Consider the following 17,795-nt stretch of genomic DNA (forward strand, 5'->3'; position numbering starts at 1 on the left):
AACCTTAGACAGACAGGTCCTATATTATACACACACACCCCATCAACAGGTAGATAGATACTTAGATAGCTAGCCCTGCATGTAGATAGCTACTATCAATAGCTACTGTCATTACAGCGAGACCCCTGGAACAGCCAGACAGATGCCATTGACAGACACCATACATTGATGCAGCAGACAGACAAGCACCTGGCTAGACAGATAGCTAATTACCATATCAGTGTTTCATTTCTGATCCGATCTCTCGCCCACCCGGCTCGCACTGTGACACTCCTAGAGGATAATAGGCACCCAGAGTCATACACATCGCTACGGAAAAGGTGACACTCCACTGCAGAGCAGAATTCTAGGTTTCCAAAGGGTATTGTGAAAACTGACCCGTGCCTCCTTTTTTAAGATGCCTCCCTACTGATGAGACCCAGCAGTGCTCGGGGGTGTTAGTAGCCACTGGTTACTGCAGGACCTCACAGGGCTGAGGTTAAAAAGGAGCAACCAGGCTTAGCTAGTCTCCGCAAGCTGAATGGAGCAGAATATCTGCGGCAGCACGCAGTTTTGCAACAAACGGCATTCTCCATCAGCCACGCGCCCTCCCCGCCCCGGTCTGTCTCTATCACAGCGAGGGATCTGGCCCCAACTTGTCCACCCCTGGATCCTGGTAGGATCAGAGTCCAGGCAGAAGGGGTGGGACTGGAGGCTAGCCTCTCCCAGCCAGTCTTCCAGCACCACTGGGGACACAGGGGTGCTCTGGCGAGGATTGAAAGAGCCCGGGGCTCCAGCCACTACTGCTGCCAAGGGGATGGTAGTGGCGGCCAGGAGTAGTGTTCCCTGTAAGCTGGATGCTTGCACAGCTGCTCCGGAGAGATTCAAATGCTCCCTGCTCATCAGCAGCGCACACCCAGCGCTAGGCTTTTGTGTGCACGGGTGCCTCGGTGCACATAACAAAATTTATTCCGCACATGGATGGGAAAAAATCTGCGCATGGATAGAAAAGACATTGGCCAGGCACCTCCATCGGCAGCCCCGGTCTACACTGATGGCGTACTTGCCTTTGACATCATGTTAGTCAGCAGGACTTCCTGGGGACATGCTCTGACACCAGCTAATTTACTGCTGAAGACAAGGCCCAGGATAGCACGCGCCTGGAGCAAGAGGAGTAGGTTTCCCGCTCGCCCTGTTCCCGGCCAGAAGCCGCGCTCGCTCTCGGACTACGCGCGGCACGGACTAGGTAGTTCAGACTAGGCTTCCTAGTGAAACGAGGAGTAACGGTAGTTCGGACTAGGAAGCCTGGTCTGAACTACCTAGTCCGTGCCGCGTGTAGCCGCGCGGCACGGAGTCCGCACTAGTGGACATTTAAAAATGGCGGCGCCCGGCTTTATGCAAATGAAGCCCGGGAAATTCAAATCCCGGGCTTCATTTGCAACTCCGGTTGCCTACATTACCACCCTAGTTCGAACTAGGGTGGTAGTGTAGACATATCCTGTGGGGTTTGTCACGGGAGCATGTGTTGCCAAAACACACATGTGCTTAAATAAAGTCACAGCAGCCCCGTCAGCGAGGGGGAAGCGGCAGAGTTCTGTGAGCGCGGGGAAGCTCCGAGGGGCTGTTTTTCTCTTCCGCTTGGGCTCACTCCCCAGCTCTCACTGGCGGGCGACTTGGAGAGCGTCACTGTCACACAACTTGCCGTGAGTTCACTGCCAGGCAAAGGCGCCCGACTGCCACCCCTGGAGACCTCAGTGTTCACGGAGCACGCAGCACCAGCGGCATGGCAAGGCTCCCCAGCCTTGGCATTGACCCGTGTGTGGATGGGGAAGCTGAGGCCCAGGGCGGGGGAAAGAGGATGAAGGGCAGCGGAAGGCAGAGAGCAAAAGCAGGGCGGTTAAGGGAAAGGCAGGGAACTGAGGAGCGGGGAGAGCCAGGCTCTGCTCCCAATGCTGCCGCTGGCTCCCGCTGTGACCTCGGGCAAGGCACGCAGTGGGTAGCTCCGCTTCCAGCCGGAGACGTTAATCCCAGCGTGGGGAGATCCGCCGGCGCGAGCTCGGATCCCGCCGGCCTGCTACAAACAGAGGCGCAGCCAAGGCGGGGCGAGCGGCGGGGGGGCTAGCCGCCCAAGTGGCGTCCCCTCCGAGAGGCTGGCGCATCTTTGGGGCGGCCCGTCCCTCCTGCCCCAAGGCTACCCTTGTGTTCCTAACACGGCAGCGCAATCGCCTCGAGCCGGAACCAATGCCTCCAGCTCCAAGTGCAGCTGCACCCTAAATGCCCCGCTGCCTCGCCACCAGGACAGTGGTCCTTCCTTGGCCTGTCTTCTCCATTTGCAGCAGGGCCGACAGCTCCCATGGGCCCCGGGCAAGCATGGGGGGGAAGGAGCGGGGCCGGGCCCGCCAGCACTTCGCGCCTCCCAGAGTGCGGCACTGGTCCCTTCCCCCAGCCGACAGAGCCATGCAGAGTGGTGCTCCAGTGGCAATTTAAAGGGCCCAGGGCTCCCAGATGCCACTGGCACTGCAGCAGCAGCAGCAGCCAAAAGCCTTGGACTCACTGGGCCTGGGGCGACTGCTCCTTTGCCCCCTCCCTGTCGGTGGGCCTGTCCATTTATGGTCAGCTCTCACTAGAAGACAGCCCCTGGCCGGGGGGGATGTGCAGCACCCGGCCCAGCGGGGCTAGGCAGCAGCAGGAGGGCAAACCATCACCGACCCTGCCAGAATGCAGAAGAGGAGCTGAGCTCTCGTTGAACAGTGAGGGGCGGCCAGGCTCTGTGGATGGCCAGGCACCACGGTGGGTATTGTACATGGGCCCTTGGCCTTCAGGAGCTGGGCTGGGACTGGGGTGGCTTTGCCCTTGCATGGGAGGGTTACGAGATCCTTTGGGCACGGGAGGTGGCGCGTCATCCAGCCGGAGAGGGGACCTACAATGCACATTTACCAGTAGGTTACATAAGCAGACAAGCACCAAACCATAGGAGGGCTGCTTGTCTCACCACAGGAAACACACGGGCTTTGGTCAGCGTTAGGGCAGCTGGGTACGTTATGGGCACTGCCCATGAAGCACAGCGATGAGCCACCCGGGAGATCTCCCGCCCTCGCCCACGTGGCGCATCCAGGAACAGGGCCAACAGCAGCCCGACGCCAGCTTGGCTGAGATGCTCAGGGTTGTGATGCCCATCGGTCTCGGCAGGACCGCGGGAGCGGGAATCTGTAGATGCCAGAGAGGACACGCATGGCTCTCTCGCTCGGCCAGGCTCTGCCTCCGCCAGACTCCCCAGAGTCCAGTGTGGGACGCCTTTTGCAAGCACCCCTCTGCAAGGCCCACACCCCTCTGCAAGGCCCACACCCCTCTGTAAGGCCCACACCCCTCTGCAAGGCCCACACCCCTCTGTAAGGCCCACACCCCTCTGCAAGGCCCACACCCCTCTGCAAGGCCCACACCCCTCTGCAAGGCCCACACCCCTCTGCAAGGCCCACACCCCTTTGTAAGGCCCACACCCCTTTGTAAGGCCCACACCCCTCTGCAAGGCCCACACCCCTCTGTAAGGCCCACACCCCTCTGCAAGGCCCACACCCCTCTGCAAGGCCTTTCAACATGATCAGGAGGGAGGCAGGTAGCAGGGAGAGAGAAAGACTTGGGGAAGAGAAATTAACAGAGAAATATACCCAGGGAGAAAGAAAAGGGGGGGAAGTGAAAGAAGAGGGCAAGCAAGATGGCGTGAAAGACAGAAAGTGCCAGGAGGAAAGGGAGACAGAGCAAGAAGACACCGCAAAGTCTCAGGCAGGCCCCCCGTGGGTGGGAGAACTCCCTTGCCGACAGGGATTCCTAAAGGTTCGCAGGAACCGTGACACCTCGCTTTGGACTTGCCACTCCCCCACCAGGTGTTATTATGCCGTTACCTTCCAGCAAAGCGGAGGAGATGGGGCATGAGGCTGACCCCCGAGCTTCCCCCCCTCCCTGCCCTACCCCGCCCCTTCCTGCTTACCTTTTCCGCCGACTGTGACGTCCCAAAAAATATGGGGATGAAGGCTAACCAGACGATGCAGGTCGTGTACATGGTGAACCCGATGGGTTTGGCTTCGTTAAAGGTCTCCGGAACCCCCCGGGTCTTAATCGCATACACAGTGCACGTCACCATGAGGAGCATGCTGTACCCGAGCAAACAGATGAGGGACAGGTCGGAAATGTCACACTTGAGGATCCCCCGGGCAAAGAGGGGGTCCGTAGTCCGCTGGTCCTCATAGTCAATGATGGAGTGAGACGGGTCCACGATGAACCAGATGCAGACGCCCATCAGCTGCAGGGAGATGAGGCTGAAGGTGATGACCAGCTGGGAGGCGGGGCTGATGAAGCGGGGGGCGCTGACCGACTTCTTGCCCTGCTCGAAGATGCGGTAGATGCGGTTGGTCTTGGTGAGCAGGGCGGCGTAGCTGATGCTCATGCCCAGCCCCAGGAAGATGCGCCGCAGCGAGCAGGTGCCCATGTCGGGCTCGGCGATCATCAGGAAGGTGGTGGCGTAGCAGAGGAAGATGCCCGTCAGCAGCACGTAGCTGAGCTCCCGCCCCGAGGCCTTGACGATGGGCGTGTCGTTGTAGCGCACGAAGGTCACCACCACGAAGAGGGTGGCGATGATGCCCACGATGGCGATGAAGACGGGCACCACGGCCCAGGGCGAGCTCCACTCCAGCTTGACGATGGGGATGGGCACGCAGCCCGTGTGGTTCTCGTTGGGGCGCTCGTTGAAGCGGCACATCTTGCAGTGGAACTCGTCCAGCTGGTACTGGTAGCCGTCGCAGCGCTCGCAGTGCCAGCAGCATGGGATGCCCTTCACCAGCTTCTTCCTCTCACCCGGCTTGCAGGGCTGGCTGCAGATGGAGCTGGGCAGCTGCTGGCCGTCCCCGGGCCAGAGCATGCGCTCTGTCTGCGGGGAGAGAGAGGAGAGGCCTGGCTGACCAACACAACACTCAGGCGGGGCCTGGGATTCAGGGCACGAGGGGCTGGTAGCACTGGCTGGACTGGGGGAGCTTGCCTCATGCGGCCCCCACGACCCACCTCATCCCTGAGCTGCCGCCCTCTGCTGTTCTCTCCCATAGCTCTACAGGCGGGGTGGGGGGCCTTTGCTGGGTCGGGGGCTGCTGACTCACGGAAAAATCAGTCGTGGACCTCACAAGGGAGAAGCCCGACTGTGGCCCCCGACTGAGAAGGAGCAAGACTCTCCTCACATTCTCCTCCCACATCAGAGCCTAAGGGGGCCCAGCCTAGTAGATTTTGGGTGCTCCAGTCTCACAGCAGGGCAGCAAGGGGGCTGGAGTGCCAGTGTGGGGGGGGGGAGCCTGAGCCTCAGGGCCAGATCCAGGCAAGCCAAGGGCCACATCCGTCCCCCGGGCCTGAGGCTCCCCACCCTGGCTCTACAGTATCCCCCGCTATTCTGGCCCTAAATTCCTTCTCCCCCCCAACTCTTCCAACCCCTCATTTCCCAGCTACTCCATCCTCATCCCCACCCTCACACCCCCCTTCCCCACACACACTACAGCTCTGCCAACACACCTGGTTCCTGCCCTGCCTCCCTTCCTGCTCTCACCCTGCTCTTCCCTCGCCTCTTTTTCCACACAGGCTTCTTTTATGAGGGGGACAAGTATGTGCTGGGGCTTGAAGCTGAGGTTCCCCCAAACTCAAGTCAGTGGTAGCCTAAGGGCTTGTCTGCTTGGGGAGCTGAAACCAGATTAATTCTATTTGATGTGTGCACACACAGGACACTGCATTGTAGCGCCCCGACTCCGCACTGATCACGAACTCTGGGGTTCTTTACAAAAGGAACTAACCTGACTGCAAATGGTGTGATCCGCTCTGCCCTTTGCATGCCCACAATGCCATCGCAAATGACTTTGGCAGTGTCCCACCGGCTACCCCACCCTGCTCTGGTCTAATTGGCCGGATGGTCCCTCCTCGATATATGTGATGGGGTTATGTCATATTTTGCCCATTGGATCCTAGACTCCAACAACAGCTGTGACACGGTCCCAGAAGCCTTACAGCACACCTTGAGTGGCCGTGCGGAGCTATGCAAGACCTTGTAGCTTATCACCTACTGGGGAAAAGCATAAATGTCGGAAGCTCTCGTACCAGCCTCTGTAATAAAGTCCTTTTCTTGTGGACACTGTTGGACAGAGGACGGCAAGGTCTATAACCGGACACTGAGCAGTGCTAGATGAAGCGCACACAGCTCAGGAAAACACATGTTGAAACAAGAGATGACAAGAAAAAGTCCAGCAGGGGACATGTAACAGGTCCAGTTTCTGAAGGGGGGATTTGATAGCAGCCTTCGACTTCCTGAAGGGAGGTTCCAGAGAGGATGGAGAGAGGCTGTTCTCAGTAGTGACGGATGGCAGAACAAGGAGCAATGGTCTCAGGTTGCAGTGGGGGAGGTCTAGGTTGGACATTAGGAAAAACTATTTCACTAAGAGGGTGGGGAAGCTCTGGGATGGGTTCCCTAGGGAGGGGGTGGAATCTCCATCCCTAGAGGTGTTTAAGTGTCCGCTTGACAAAGCCCTGGCTGGGTTGCTTTAGTTGGGGTTGGTCCTGCCTGGGGCAGGGAGCTGGACTCAATGACTCCTGAGGTCTCTTCCAGCTCTGGGGTTCTATGATTCTAGAACGGGGTGGCCAATCTGCAACTCACGAGTCACATGTGGCTCTTCACCCCTGAAAGTGCGGCTCGCGAAGCCTCCCCCAAAGCTCGTGAAACCGCCCCATGCTCCCCTACAAACAGCCCCCAGCTCCCTGTGCTCACCGGGTGCAGGGGAGCCGTCCGGCACGGCAAAATGCACCGGCAAGATAGCGTCAGCCGGCAGGAGCCTGATGTGGCCAAAATGCCTAACCAGCGGTTTTTAAAGAAGCAGCATCCCTTTTTTTCCCCCCCAACAACTCTGGCTGGTGTGGAGCTCTTCCTTATTTTTTTTTCTCAATAATTCTGGTGCAGCTCTTTGCATTTTTTCTGCTGCTGTTTCGGATCTCTTCGTTTAATGGGTTGGCCACCCCTGTTCTAGGACTCTAGGACTCTCATGATTAGGGTGACCACCCAACCCAGATGCACAACAGTACTTCCTGCCCACTGCACTGAAGGCGATCTCCCTGGAAAGCCAGGGTCTCTTTGGAACTTAGTACCCTGACGCCAGCCAGGCAGAAGTCTAGCTCCATTTCTGTCCGGCATCAATCAACTCCAGGCAGCACAGCTGAGACCGGGACAGAGGAGAATCATCCTAGGGAGGGAACCTCAGCATGTACGTTTGTTGTATTATTTTTTGAATAACTAAATATTTTTAAATGAATGTATGATGCTGATGCCGTCCTCCTGTGCTACCTTCGGTTCCAGGTGGCCCAAGAACCCTGCCACTGTGGGCAGAGACGCGCTAGAAGCCTTTTGAGTCTGAGGTCCCCGCTTCCCTCTGTCAGGCCATGCTTTCTGTTCAGGTGCCACAATGGCAGCTGTGGCTGGCTGGGCTATCTGCTAAAGCCCCTAAGACTGACCATTTTTAGAGAGCACAGGCCCAGCCCAAATTTCCTTTCCTCTTTCCTCAGTTGTGCTGCCCAGCAAATGCCTGTCCCCACCCAAACTGTGGTTGCCATCTTACAATGGTAGCCGGCAGCATGGCGCCACCTGCCACAAATTCACACAATGGAAATGTGCCCTTTGTGTGAGACAAGCCAGTGGGTCACAGCAACAGAAGCTTGACCAGTGCCCTCTCTTTACGTGAGGTAGACACGGACACTGCACGCCGGTAAAAGCTCCGGCAAGTACAGCTTGCCGCTGAGGTAGAAATGCCCTGTAACTCGCATTCGTACAGTGAAACAGCTTTGCTGTGGGGATAGAAAAGCTCTTAATGGCTTTTCACAGACTTACATTCAGAAAGACTGGGAACAGTAAATGCTTCAGGCAATCACTGCAAACGCCTGTCTATTTTTCCTCTGCACTTTCCCCCAGTCTGCAGGGGCAGTGAAGCAAAATCGAAGGCTGAAAAAATGCTCATGTTTTTGTCTAGACATTCTGAGGTCCAACGGCACAGCTATTCCTGCCAGAAAACTCCCATCTCTGGTCACTCCTGCAGCGCTGCTGGGGGACCATCTTGGGGTACATCTAGACTACAGGCTTCTGTCGCCTAAGAGTGTCTAGACTACATCCAGTTCTTGCTTTGTCGACATGACAGTGTAGACGCAAAGGAAGCGTAGATGCAATAACACATTCTGTCGACAGAACTCTGTCGACAAAAGGCGTTATTCCTCGTAGAATGAGATTTACAGCCATCAACAAAACTGCTGAGTTCTGTCGACATTATGTCGACAGAACTCAGCGGTAGTGTAGACGCAGGTAGAGTTTTGTCGACAAAAGTCCACTTTTATCGACAAAACCCTGTAGTCTAGACACAGCCTTGGGGAATAACTCCTCAGCATCTCTCATTGGTTAGTCCTCCGTCTTCTTCATTAAGGCCATTCTCTGCCTCATAGGCCTGGTCTACACTACAAAGTTAGTGGACATAAGTGACTCTAGGGATGCTAAATTTTGATTAATCAGCGAATCGAGTAGTCAATGGAATTTCCATAAGCTAATAGATTAATCGATAAGGGGGAGGTGTGATACTCGCTATCCTGGCTGCGCCTCTGCCTTTTAAATGTAGTAAGAGCTGCTTGCGGTTCTTACTGCATTTCAAAGGCAGAAGAGCAGCGGGAAACAGAGGCAAGAAGGGATTCAAGCTGTCCCTGCTCGCCCCGGTTCTCATTGCTGCACTTCTGCCTTTGAAATGCCTTTGCCCCGTGTTTCCCGCTGCGCCTCTGTGGGGCTCTTGCTACATGTCTGAGACAGAAGTGAAGCCGTCGGAACCTGGAGTGAGCTTCAGTCCCCGCTTGCGCTGTTTCCCCGCTGTGCCTCTTCCTCCCCTGCCCCCCCGCAGAGCCGGTGCTGGGGAGAACCGGCTTTTAAGCCAGCTCCCCCCAGCATCAGCTCCTGCTCCCCCGCCGCCATTTGCTGCTCTCTCTCTGGCAGAGGCAGCAAGAGGGGAGGGGAAGTGACTAGTCGAGTTACTATTCAACTATCCAATTAGCATTTGCTTATTGGGTAGTCGACTAGTCGCTTCCATCCCTAGGTGACTCGTGGTAGTGCTCAGGGGGTGCACCGCCCCTCTATGCCTCTACCAACATTTTAATTGCTAAATGAGGTGCTCCCTCATGCTACCTTCCTGTTTTCTGGGTGACCCTCCCTGTACCTCCTCCCCTGCAGGCACCAGGCACCTATGTTGACATACGCGTCTACACTACCAGCTCCCTTTGGCCACCCAAAGTCACCAGTAATGCTGAGTTCTGTGCTCCACCTCTGTGAGAGGTGCAGAGCTTAATTCAATGTCGATGGGTCGACAGAGAGGTTGTGTGGTCACAGTGCTAGTCACATGCTTCACTGTGTCATCCAGAGTCCGCGGATAAACATCTCTGAGGCAAAACCAACCTGGGAACATAATTCCAGCTACAATCCCAGTAGATTCTCCCCCACACCTCACCCCGGCCTCCAAGAAACAAGACAAAGCTGAACAGATTAAGAACTCAATGCATACACCATTTAACAGCTCTGAGGTTCACCTAAACCCGGGAAGAATCTGAGGAAATTAAAGTGAAAAATAGATACCACCCCCTCAAATAAACTGCAACCCACTGTCACAGCCTCTCATAAGAACATAAGAACGGCCAGACTGGGTCAGACCAATGGTCCATCTCACCCAGTATCCTGTCTGCCGACAGTGACCAATGCCAAATACCCCAAAGGGGTATCATCAAATGATCCTTCTCCTGTTATCCATTTCCAGCCTCTGACAAACAGAGGCTGAGGACACCATTCCTACCCATCCTGGCTAGTAAGTACTGATGGTCCCAACCTCCATGAATTTATCTTGTTCTTCTTTGAACTCTGTTAAGTCCAGATCTTCACACTATCCTCTGGCAAGGAGATCCACAGGTTGACTGTGCACTGAGCAAAGAAAAACTTCCTTTTGTTTGTTTTAAACCTACTGCCTGTTAACTTCATTTGGCGACGCCTAGTTCTTACATTGCGGGGACAAGTAAATAACTTTTCCTTATTCACTTTTTCCACACCAGTCCTGATTTTATAGACCTCTGTCCTATCCCCCCCTCGCAAGAATATGAACAATAGCCACTTGTGATTCATTTACTACTCCCTGCACCTGCCCATGGCCAAATCCCAAGGACAGGGGCCATCATTGGCTGAGTGCCTGGCCAACCTCTGGGGAGGGGAATCTCCTGATGAAAAGTTCACAGACATACCTGGGGATGGAGAGGGAAAAAGACAAGGACCTCTCTAGGGAGATCACTGTCTTGGCCAAGGAGAGCATGGCAGTTGCCCGGTACAGCACCGTCATAGCCAAAGGCAGCATGGGAAGAGATGAAGAGAGGCCACTCCTGGCAGGGGCGGCCCATGAGCCTAGGCGCGCTAGGCAGCTGCCTAGGGTGCCGCTGGACCGGGCGCCCGATGATGATGTCACAGGGCGCCAGGGTGCCTTGTGATGACATCACGGCCATTGATGGCCGTTCAGGCAAGGGCGCTGATTGTACCACCCCTACTAGGGCGCCAGCTTCTGCAGCCGGCCTCGGGCTGCTCCTGACTCCTGGACATCTGGACATAATACAAAGCTAACACGCTCAGCTGGTGCATGTGCTGCCAGTACTGTTCACTGCAGTGCTGCGAACCGGCACCCAGCCACGTTACACTGCCCCTGAGCAATATGGGCCATTGACAGCAACAGCGACTTATCCCACTGTGCCACCACGTTGTACTTCCACAGCCCATTCCCTTCACACCCTAGCCCAGGGCATTGAGAACAGTGGGAACCAGGACCCCAGCTCCTTTGAGCCCTCTCTTGGCCCGAGTACTGCCAAGCCTCGCATGCTGCTCCAGAAGGCCCACAAACCAGAAGAGGCAGAGCCAAGGGCGTACATGCATCTGTGACTTTCACCCCTTGCTCCTCCCCACCCATTGTGCTCTGTTCTGTGCTGCTGCGCTGTACTACTCCGTTTCACATCCGGTTTAACGGAACAGTCCCTTGTGGCTAGAGAATAGATTGCTTTTTAATATGGCATTTAATAATTAAAAGCCGTTGTTTTATTATCGCTTCGGTGCAAGGTTCATTTCTCGGTGTTACATAATAGATTGTTTAATAATAAAACCCGTGAAAACATTTTTCATGAGGCCCTGACTGTTCTTTTTCCACAGAAGGGCCGTAAGTGCGCACGAATTCAGAAAGTTTTATAACACTTGGCGGGCCAAGCCACAAGATACCCCAGGGACTGCAGCACCATTGCTCTCCCGCAGCTCAAACACAACTGCTCAGAAAACTTCCAGCTCTTTCCCCACACCTCACCCCCCTGGTTAACAGCTGAATGTTCAGCTGCACAGTCTCCGCTTGAGGCTCAGAATAAAAGCAACAGGCATCTGACAGTATTGCCCCAGCTCCTTGTATTTTGTACTAGATGCCAACTGTCTGCCCCTCAGCCTCTCCCACCCGTTGCTAAGGCTCCACGTCCTATCCTCACCAGTGCTGGGCGGAATGCAATGGATTGCTGTAACCTTGGAACGCTTTGCTTGTTCTGCTGCTTCCAAACCAGTCCACCAACAGCTCAGCCTCCCTTTCCGACAGCCAAATACACACTCCTGCTTGCTACTACGCTGGAGTTGCACAGTTCCTTCCTCCTGTCCAAGCAGCCTGCAGATGGCTTCATTAGCCAGGGCAGCAGAGAGGAAACTGGAAGAAACATCTGTGCCTGTAATGTCTATCCTGTTCCTGGGGCCAACCAGCCCTTTCACCATTAGGGCAAATTAAAATGAGCTCCAACTATCTTCGCATTGCGATCCCTTGCAGAACATCCTGCATTTATGTCCGCAAATCCGCTCTGGTGGGCATCCGGCCTGTGAAGCACCATAGAGACATATCCCTTTGTGGTTTTGATTCTGAACCCTGAGTGGAGGACAGCAAGCAATAGGGCATCTAGGTCTTATCACTACTGTTTGGGAAGCCCATGCGTGCAAAGCCATCAATCAACTCCCGAGCCTTAGCAAGCTTCAAAACCAAGTGCTGCAATACCTTTTCCCCGGCATCGCACGCCTGCAGGACAATAAACCTCACAACCTCCCCATGCCACACTGGTTCACTATGGACTGGCTGCATTTGGGGATGCCAGTGGGGACCCACTTCACTTCAGGTAGGGGGCACCGCATGATGGTATGCAGCCACAGCTGTAGGTAGTTCAGCACCTATCTCCCAACCTTTTCCATCCTACAATTCCCTCCCACTATCTTGTTGGCACAAAACAAACGTTTACTACTGATCGGCACTGGCTTCCCAAGCCCAAAAGCACTGCTGCAAGCTGTCAAGCTGCTCTACGAATCAGCCCTGGACAGTCGCTCGGTGTCCTCCCTTCTTTTTCATCCTCATCCCGGTTCCACCATCACTGAAACCCCTCCTGCTGCTGGAGGCGCTGTTACTGGGACATCAACTGGTTCAGTGGGCGGGGTCCCAAACCAAATGCATGGGGTTTTTCAGCATTCCAAGTGGCCACTGCGTATTCACAGCAGCCAGGACAGAGACATGCAGCATGCTTGGGTCCATGCTGTGCAGCAGAATTCAAAACTGGTTCTAGATTTCCTGGCCCCATCCCCGGAAGCGGGTGAAGACAGATGAATCATGGGTTTTTTTTAGAAATGTGAGCTCACCTAGTTTCCCACCATGCACAGCAAGAAAAATCCCAGAATGCACACTGCTCAGCAGGGAAGCAAAGCACCGTGGGATACCCTCCAAGAAAGCCATACCCGGAGTCTGCAGCAAACTGCTGCCGTGAGTATACAAGGACATGCCTTGACAGAAGGCACACCATCCCTCGTGTATGCCTCTGGTGCAGCATGCGTGTGGCGTGTGGATGGATGCTCATTAAGAAGCTGTGGAATAAATCCCCAAAGTATATGAACCCTAAGATAGGTGAGATTCCAAGCCCCAGAATGGCAATGGTTGTATATTCAACTCCCAGCATGCAGCTCTCTATGCACCATCACAGAAATCTGTGCAAGCGGGTAGAGCTCTGAGACCCATATTCTTTCAGCAATCACAGGGCTAATAGTCTCACATGGGCATAAACACAGGCTCTAGGCAAGCAATAATAGCCACAAGACAGGCGGGGCCTCTTCTAATCTGAGCATTCAGCTTTAGAAGGTCAGAACCCAATACTTCCTACACTTCACGTAGGCTACGTCTACACTGCCGGCTTCTTGCAGAAGAACCGTTTTACACAAGAGTTCTTGTGCAAATGGTCTTTCACAAGAGTGCATTCACACTGCCTTGTGCTTTTGCGCAAGAGATGTGCTTTTGCGCAAGAGCGTCCATGCCAGTGTAGATGCTCTCTTGCGCAAGAAAGCTCTGATGGCCATTTTAGCCATAGGGCTTTCTTGCGCAAGAAACCCCTGTTGCCTGACCTCACTGCCTTCTTGTGGAAGAGCTTTTGCACAAGAGGGCTTATTCCTCATGGAGAGAGGAATAACTCATGCACAAAAAGCCCTGTCTTCTGACACTTTGCTGTAAATTTACTTGCGCAAGAACGCGCGTGCAGTGTAGATGCTCTGCAAGTTTTTGCGCAAGAACAAGTGTTCTTGCGCAAAAAGCCTGCGGTGTAGACATAGCCGTATAGTTTAGTAGAACTGACTACCCCACAGGTATATGTTGACTTCTGTATTTGGAGGGGCAGGTCTAGATCAATGGAGCCACATGTGTATGGGGGGGGGGGTAGGCAAATTCCATGCCTGCTTGAGGCTTGCAGTTTAGGGTCAACTTCCGCTTCCTCAACTACACCCATGGACAATCCACGTTACTCACTTCGGTTACGCATACTCTTCAAGCAGTGTGTGTGATGCCTTGATCAAGCAGACATACCCGCACTAGCTCTGATGGAGTCAACATGCTAAAAATAAACTTAAAAAACAACAAATGGTCTGGTAGCGCTTTATAGACTCACAAAACATGTAGATGGGATCATTGATTGTAGCTGGTGCAGAACAAGCAGCGATAGGTTCTAGCCTTCCTTAGTACAATCCCATCTGAAACTGTAAGGATGTTCTCGGCGCAGCTAGCCCTCCTGCTGTGGCTACAGGCTGTTTTTAGCATGCAGATCAATCAGAGCTAGCACAGGTATGTCTCCTTGCCTTGGGAATCACACACCTGAACAAAGAACACGCAATACCCTAAGACACTTCTTGGGGAACAGATAAGAGGAGCACTGTGATTCAGGAGGCAAGATAACACAAGAGCAAAATAGCCTCTCGACAGACCCGGTCAGGAATTATTTGACAAAGCACCAATTCAGCAAAGCTGAAACTGTGGGGAAGCATCAATTTCAACTAATGTCCTGTTTTGAAAAATGTTAAAGGGCAAAAGTAGATTTGAAATTGTTCAAATGTCTGTTCATACATTCTTGAAAACAAAAAAAAGTTCCATTTTTCCATTTAAAATGATTTGTCCTTTGAAATTATAAGTGAAAGGAAACAAATCAAAATCAAAATCCAATCAAAATGTTTGCATTGACCCAATCCATTTTTTCCTGTATTTGTAGCTGATGAAAATGTTCAGGTTTGTGACTTTTTGTCCAAATATGCAAACGAGATTTTTTTTTTAAATTTCAAACATTTTCCCACCCATAGCATTACCAGAGATACTAGCATTTGAAAAATAGAGGAAAAAAGATTAAGACTGTTTCCTGAAAACCTATTCCTGCCTGCAATGATAGGCTGATGGATTGTATGAATATATCGCCATCCACCCACAATGTCAAAGTACACAAATAACTCTACAGACTGTACTGGGACAATTTCAACACACATTGAATTGCGGCCACCTTTAGGATGAAAGGCAGCAACGACAATAGGCAGAGAATCATTGGTTCCATTAACCCCCATTCAAAGACCCAACACAGACCAAGCTGTGAGAATTTTAAACCCCAATGCCCAGGACAAAACTAGGAAAACACTAAGTTGTGTGGCCCGCTTTAGAAAACTGTGACAACCTTTTCTTTGAAAATTTCTAGCACCTCCCCGCTTTAAAAGACGTAGAGAGATAGCTGATGCATAATAACATAAGAACTAGGGATTACCAAATGAAATTAATAGGTAGCAGGTTTAAAACAAACAAAAGGAAGTTTTTCTTTGCTCAGTGCACAGTCAACCTGTGGAACTCCTTGCCAGAGGATAGTGTGAAGATCTGGACTTTAACAGAGTTCAAAGAAGAACAAGATAAATTCATGGAGGTTGGGTCCATCAATACTTATTAGCCAGGATGGGTAGGAATGGTGTCCCTAGCCTCTGTTGGTCAGAGGCTGGAAATGGATGACAGGAGAGGGATCGCTTGATGACTGTTCTGTTCACTCCCTTTGGGGCACCTGGCATTGGCCACTGTGGGAAGGCAGGATAGTGGGCTAGATAGACTGTTGGTCTGACCCAGTCTGGCTGTTGTGACGGGGTGGTGCAACCCCGCACTAACCACGCCCCCCAGGGGACCAGGGGGATGCAGAGCAGTGGCAGTGGAGGCGGCGGAGACACGCGGCCCGGCTGATGGCTTGGCCGGTGCTTCCCCGGACGCATCAGGGGAGGCTTTCCCCGCGCCAGGGGAGACGGCGGCAGCGGCGGAGGCACACCGCTCTGCCAGCATCAGGGCTGGTGCCCCCGCTGATGCCCCAGGGGAAATCCCGACACCGGGTGACGTTGACCCGCGGGAGGATGCTGGAGGAGGGCAGGGGCAGCGGGGAAGGGGGAGGAGCCGCCCGTGAGACGCTGGCGCAGGTGTCCTGGAAGGGAGGGGTGGCACCCTCCACAAGATAAAGCAGGCAGAGACATTGGGAACAAGGAGGCCAGGGAGAGCGCTGGATGAAGGGACTTAGGGCCTCAAAGAAGCAGTGCGAGAAGCACCCTGGTGAGCGGGGGGGAGGAAGCAGCCCAGGGCGGGGGCAGAGAGCGGCTCGCGGGCTGATGAGTTTCAGCACGTAGCCCCATCAGCCAGGTGAGGGGAGAGAGATTATTCTCCCCTGCCTTAGGGCCCTGGGCTGGGGTCTGGAGAGAGGGAGGGCCCGGACCCCCCCTCACCTCCCTGCTCAGGGGATTGTCGGGACGACCAGGAAGAGTGGTGGAATCTCTCGGTTCGGCCGGACGGGAGGAAAGCCGGAGCAGAAAAAGGGGCTGGGGAACATGACCAGGGAGGTCCGGATCCGAGCCCCGTGACACCGTTCTTATGTTCTTTAGAGGTGTGCCTTTTGCAATCCATGTGAAAATCAGCCTGAATTTGGCAGACCTTTGAAACATAGATAGGAATGGAAAAAGTAATATGGGACCATGCAATTAAACACTATATCATGACGCACACACATGGGGAGGGGATGTGTGTGTTCAGTTAAGGTAGCACAAGCAACTTCAACTCCAGCATTTCCTACATTTGGAGGGCTTATTTTGCAAATGTAATAATGCTCTTTTTATGTAGGGTTTGCTTGTTTGTTGGAGGGTGGACTATATCTTAACAGTGTCTCAAGTACAGGCTGGGAAGGGTTCAGCCTGACTATATTCGAATTAGCTGTTGGAGCTAGTTTCAGAATCCTCAGTCCCTTTAAACAAGCTACTAGGTCTCCTCTCTTCTGAGTGCAAAACAATACTTCTAAAGAAAGCTCTAGGGAGGCAGGAATGAAGCTGTTGGCCCTGTCTCCTTGCTGGGATCATCTCCACTGACTGCACAGCCAAATGCAAGATCAGTCCAAGGTCTTACTTTTAAGTGCAGGTGATCGGTCCATTGCCCAATGACTTTGTACTCCGGGGTGGAGTTTTTGATCTGATATTGGTAGATGTCATAACGGCCAGGTGAATCTCCATTCTCGTTAAATGTCACCGGAGTCCCAGCAATGCCTGCAAGACAGAAAGGTTTTAACATCAGAGAGCTAAGCAACATCCACTCTACTGATGTGCCGTGTGTCTGATCCATCCAGTGCAGTGTCCAATTCACCTCCTGCTAAAGCCAATGGGATCTGTGCTGTTAAGTTCAGTGGGGTTTTTAGGCTATTTTCTTCTTCCCGGATCTCTTCCCAGTGTCATACGGTCTGGTGACATTGGACAAATACAATTAAAAAATAAACCAGCCTTGCAATTTACCAACCTGTAGAGACAGAAGATAAACAGATACTTACTGAGCTATTTGCTTACCATTTATTCACGACTCAGACAAAATACATTTGCCTTCTAAACAAAGATTACACCTGTCCCAATTTTTGTTAATATTAACATTTGGCTAGAAATGCCTGGTTTGATCATTATGTGTACACAGAAGTTTCACTCAATTTACTAAAATCCCCAAAACAACACATTCTGGGGAGTATAAAGGGGTACATTCTGCAATATGCTAATGTAGTGTTTCTCAGCCTTTTTTAAAATAAAGTACCCCTTTTTAAAAAAAAATTATAAGTACCCCCAGTACCTACAGTTTTCAGACACACAAAATTTTTTTCTACCATTGCAACACATTTGTTTAAACAACTTAATCGTATGAAACGCTGTAAAACTTAAAACAAAAATTCAAGTTTCTCCAAATTTCAGTTGTTTTGACACGCCTCCCAGACTTCTCTTGAGTACCTTGTAGCATTGATTGAGAAACATTGCGCTCATGTAACCACCACTAGGGCAGACTTGAACCTGCAATCTCTAGAGCTTAGGGTAGGAGCTTCTACAGCTTGAGCTATAAAGATAACTGGTT

At 52.9% G+C, this 17,795-nt stretch overlaps 1 protein-coding gene across 2 annotated transcripts in view; it reads right to left on the reverse strand.

Annotated features, from left to right (window-relative positions):
* Positions 1–17,795, reverse strand: part of GRM4 (glutamate metabotropic receptor 4) — a 200,609-nt gene that overhangs the window by 25,676 nt on the left and 157,138 nt on the right. For both annotated transcript variants that reach the window (XM_075910067.1, XM_075910066.1), the window contains exons 7-8: positions 16,818–16,954; positions 3,965–4,900 (exon numbers count right to left, since the gene is read on the reverse strand). In XM_075910067.1, coding sequence (XP_075766182.1) covers positions 3,965–4,900; positions 16,818–16,954 — 1,073 coding nt within the window. The remainder of the gene's footprint in view (positions 1–3,964; positions 4,901–16,817; positions 16,955–17,795) is intronic.

Source organism: Pelodiscus sinensis, chromosome 27 (assembly GCF_049634645.1).
Source record: "Pelodiscus sinensis isolate JC-2024 chromosome 27, ASM4963464v1, whole genome shotgun sequence".
NCBI classification, from domain to species: domain Eukaryota; kingdom Metazoa; phylum Chordata; order Testudines; family Trionychidae; genus Pelodiscus; species Pelodiscus sinensis.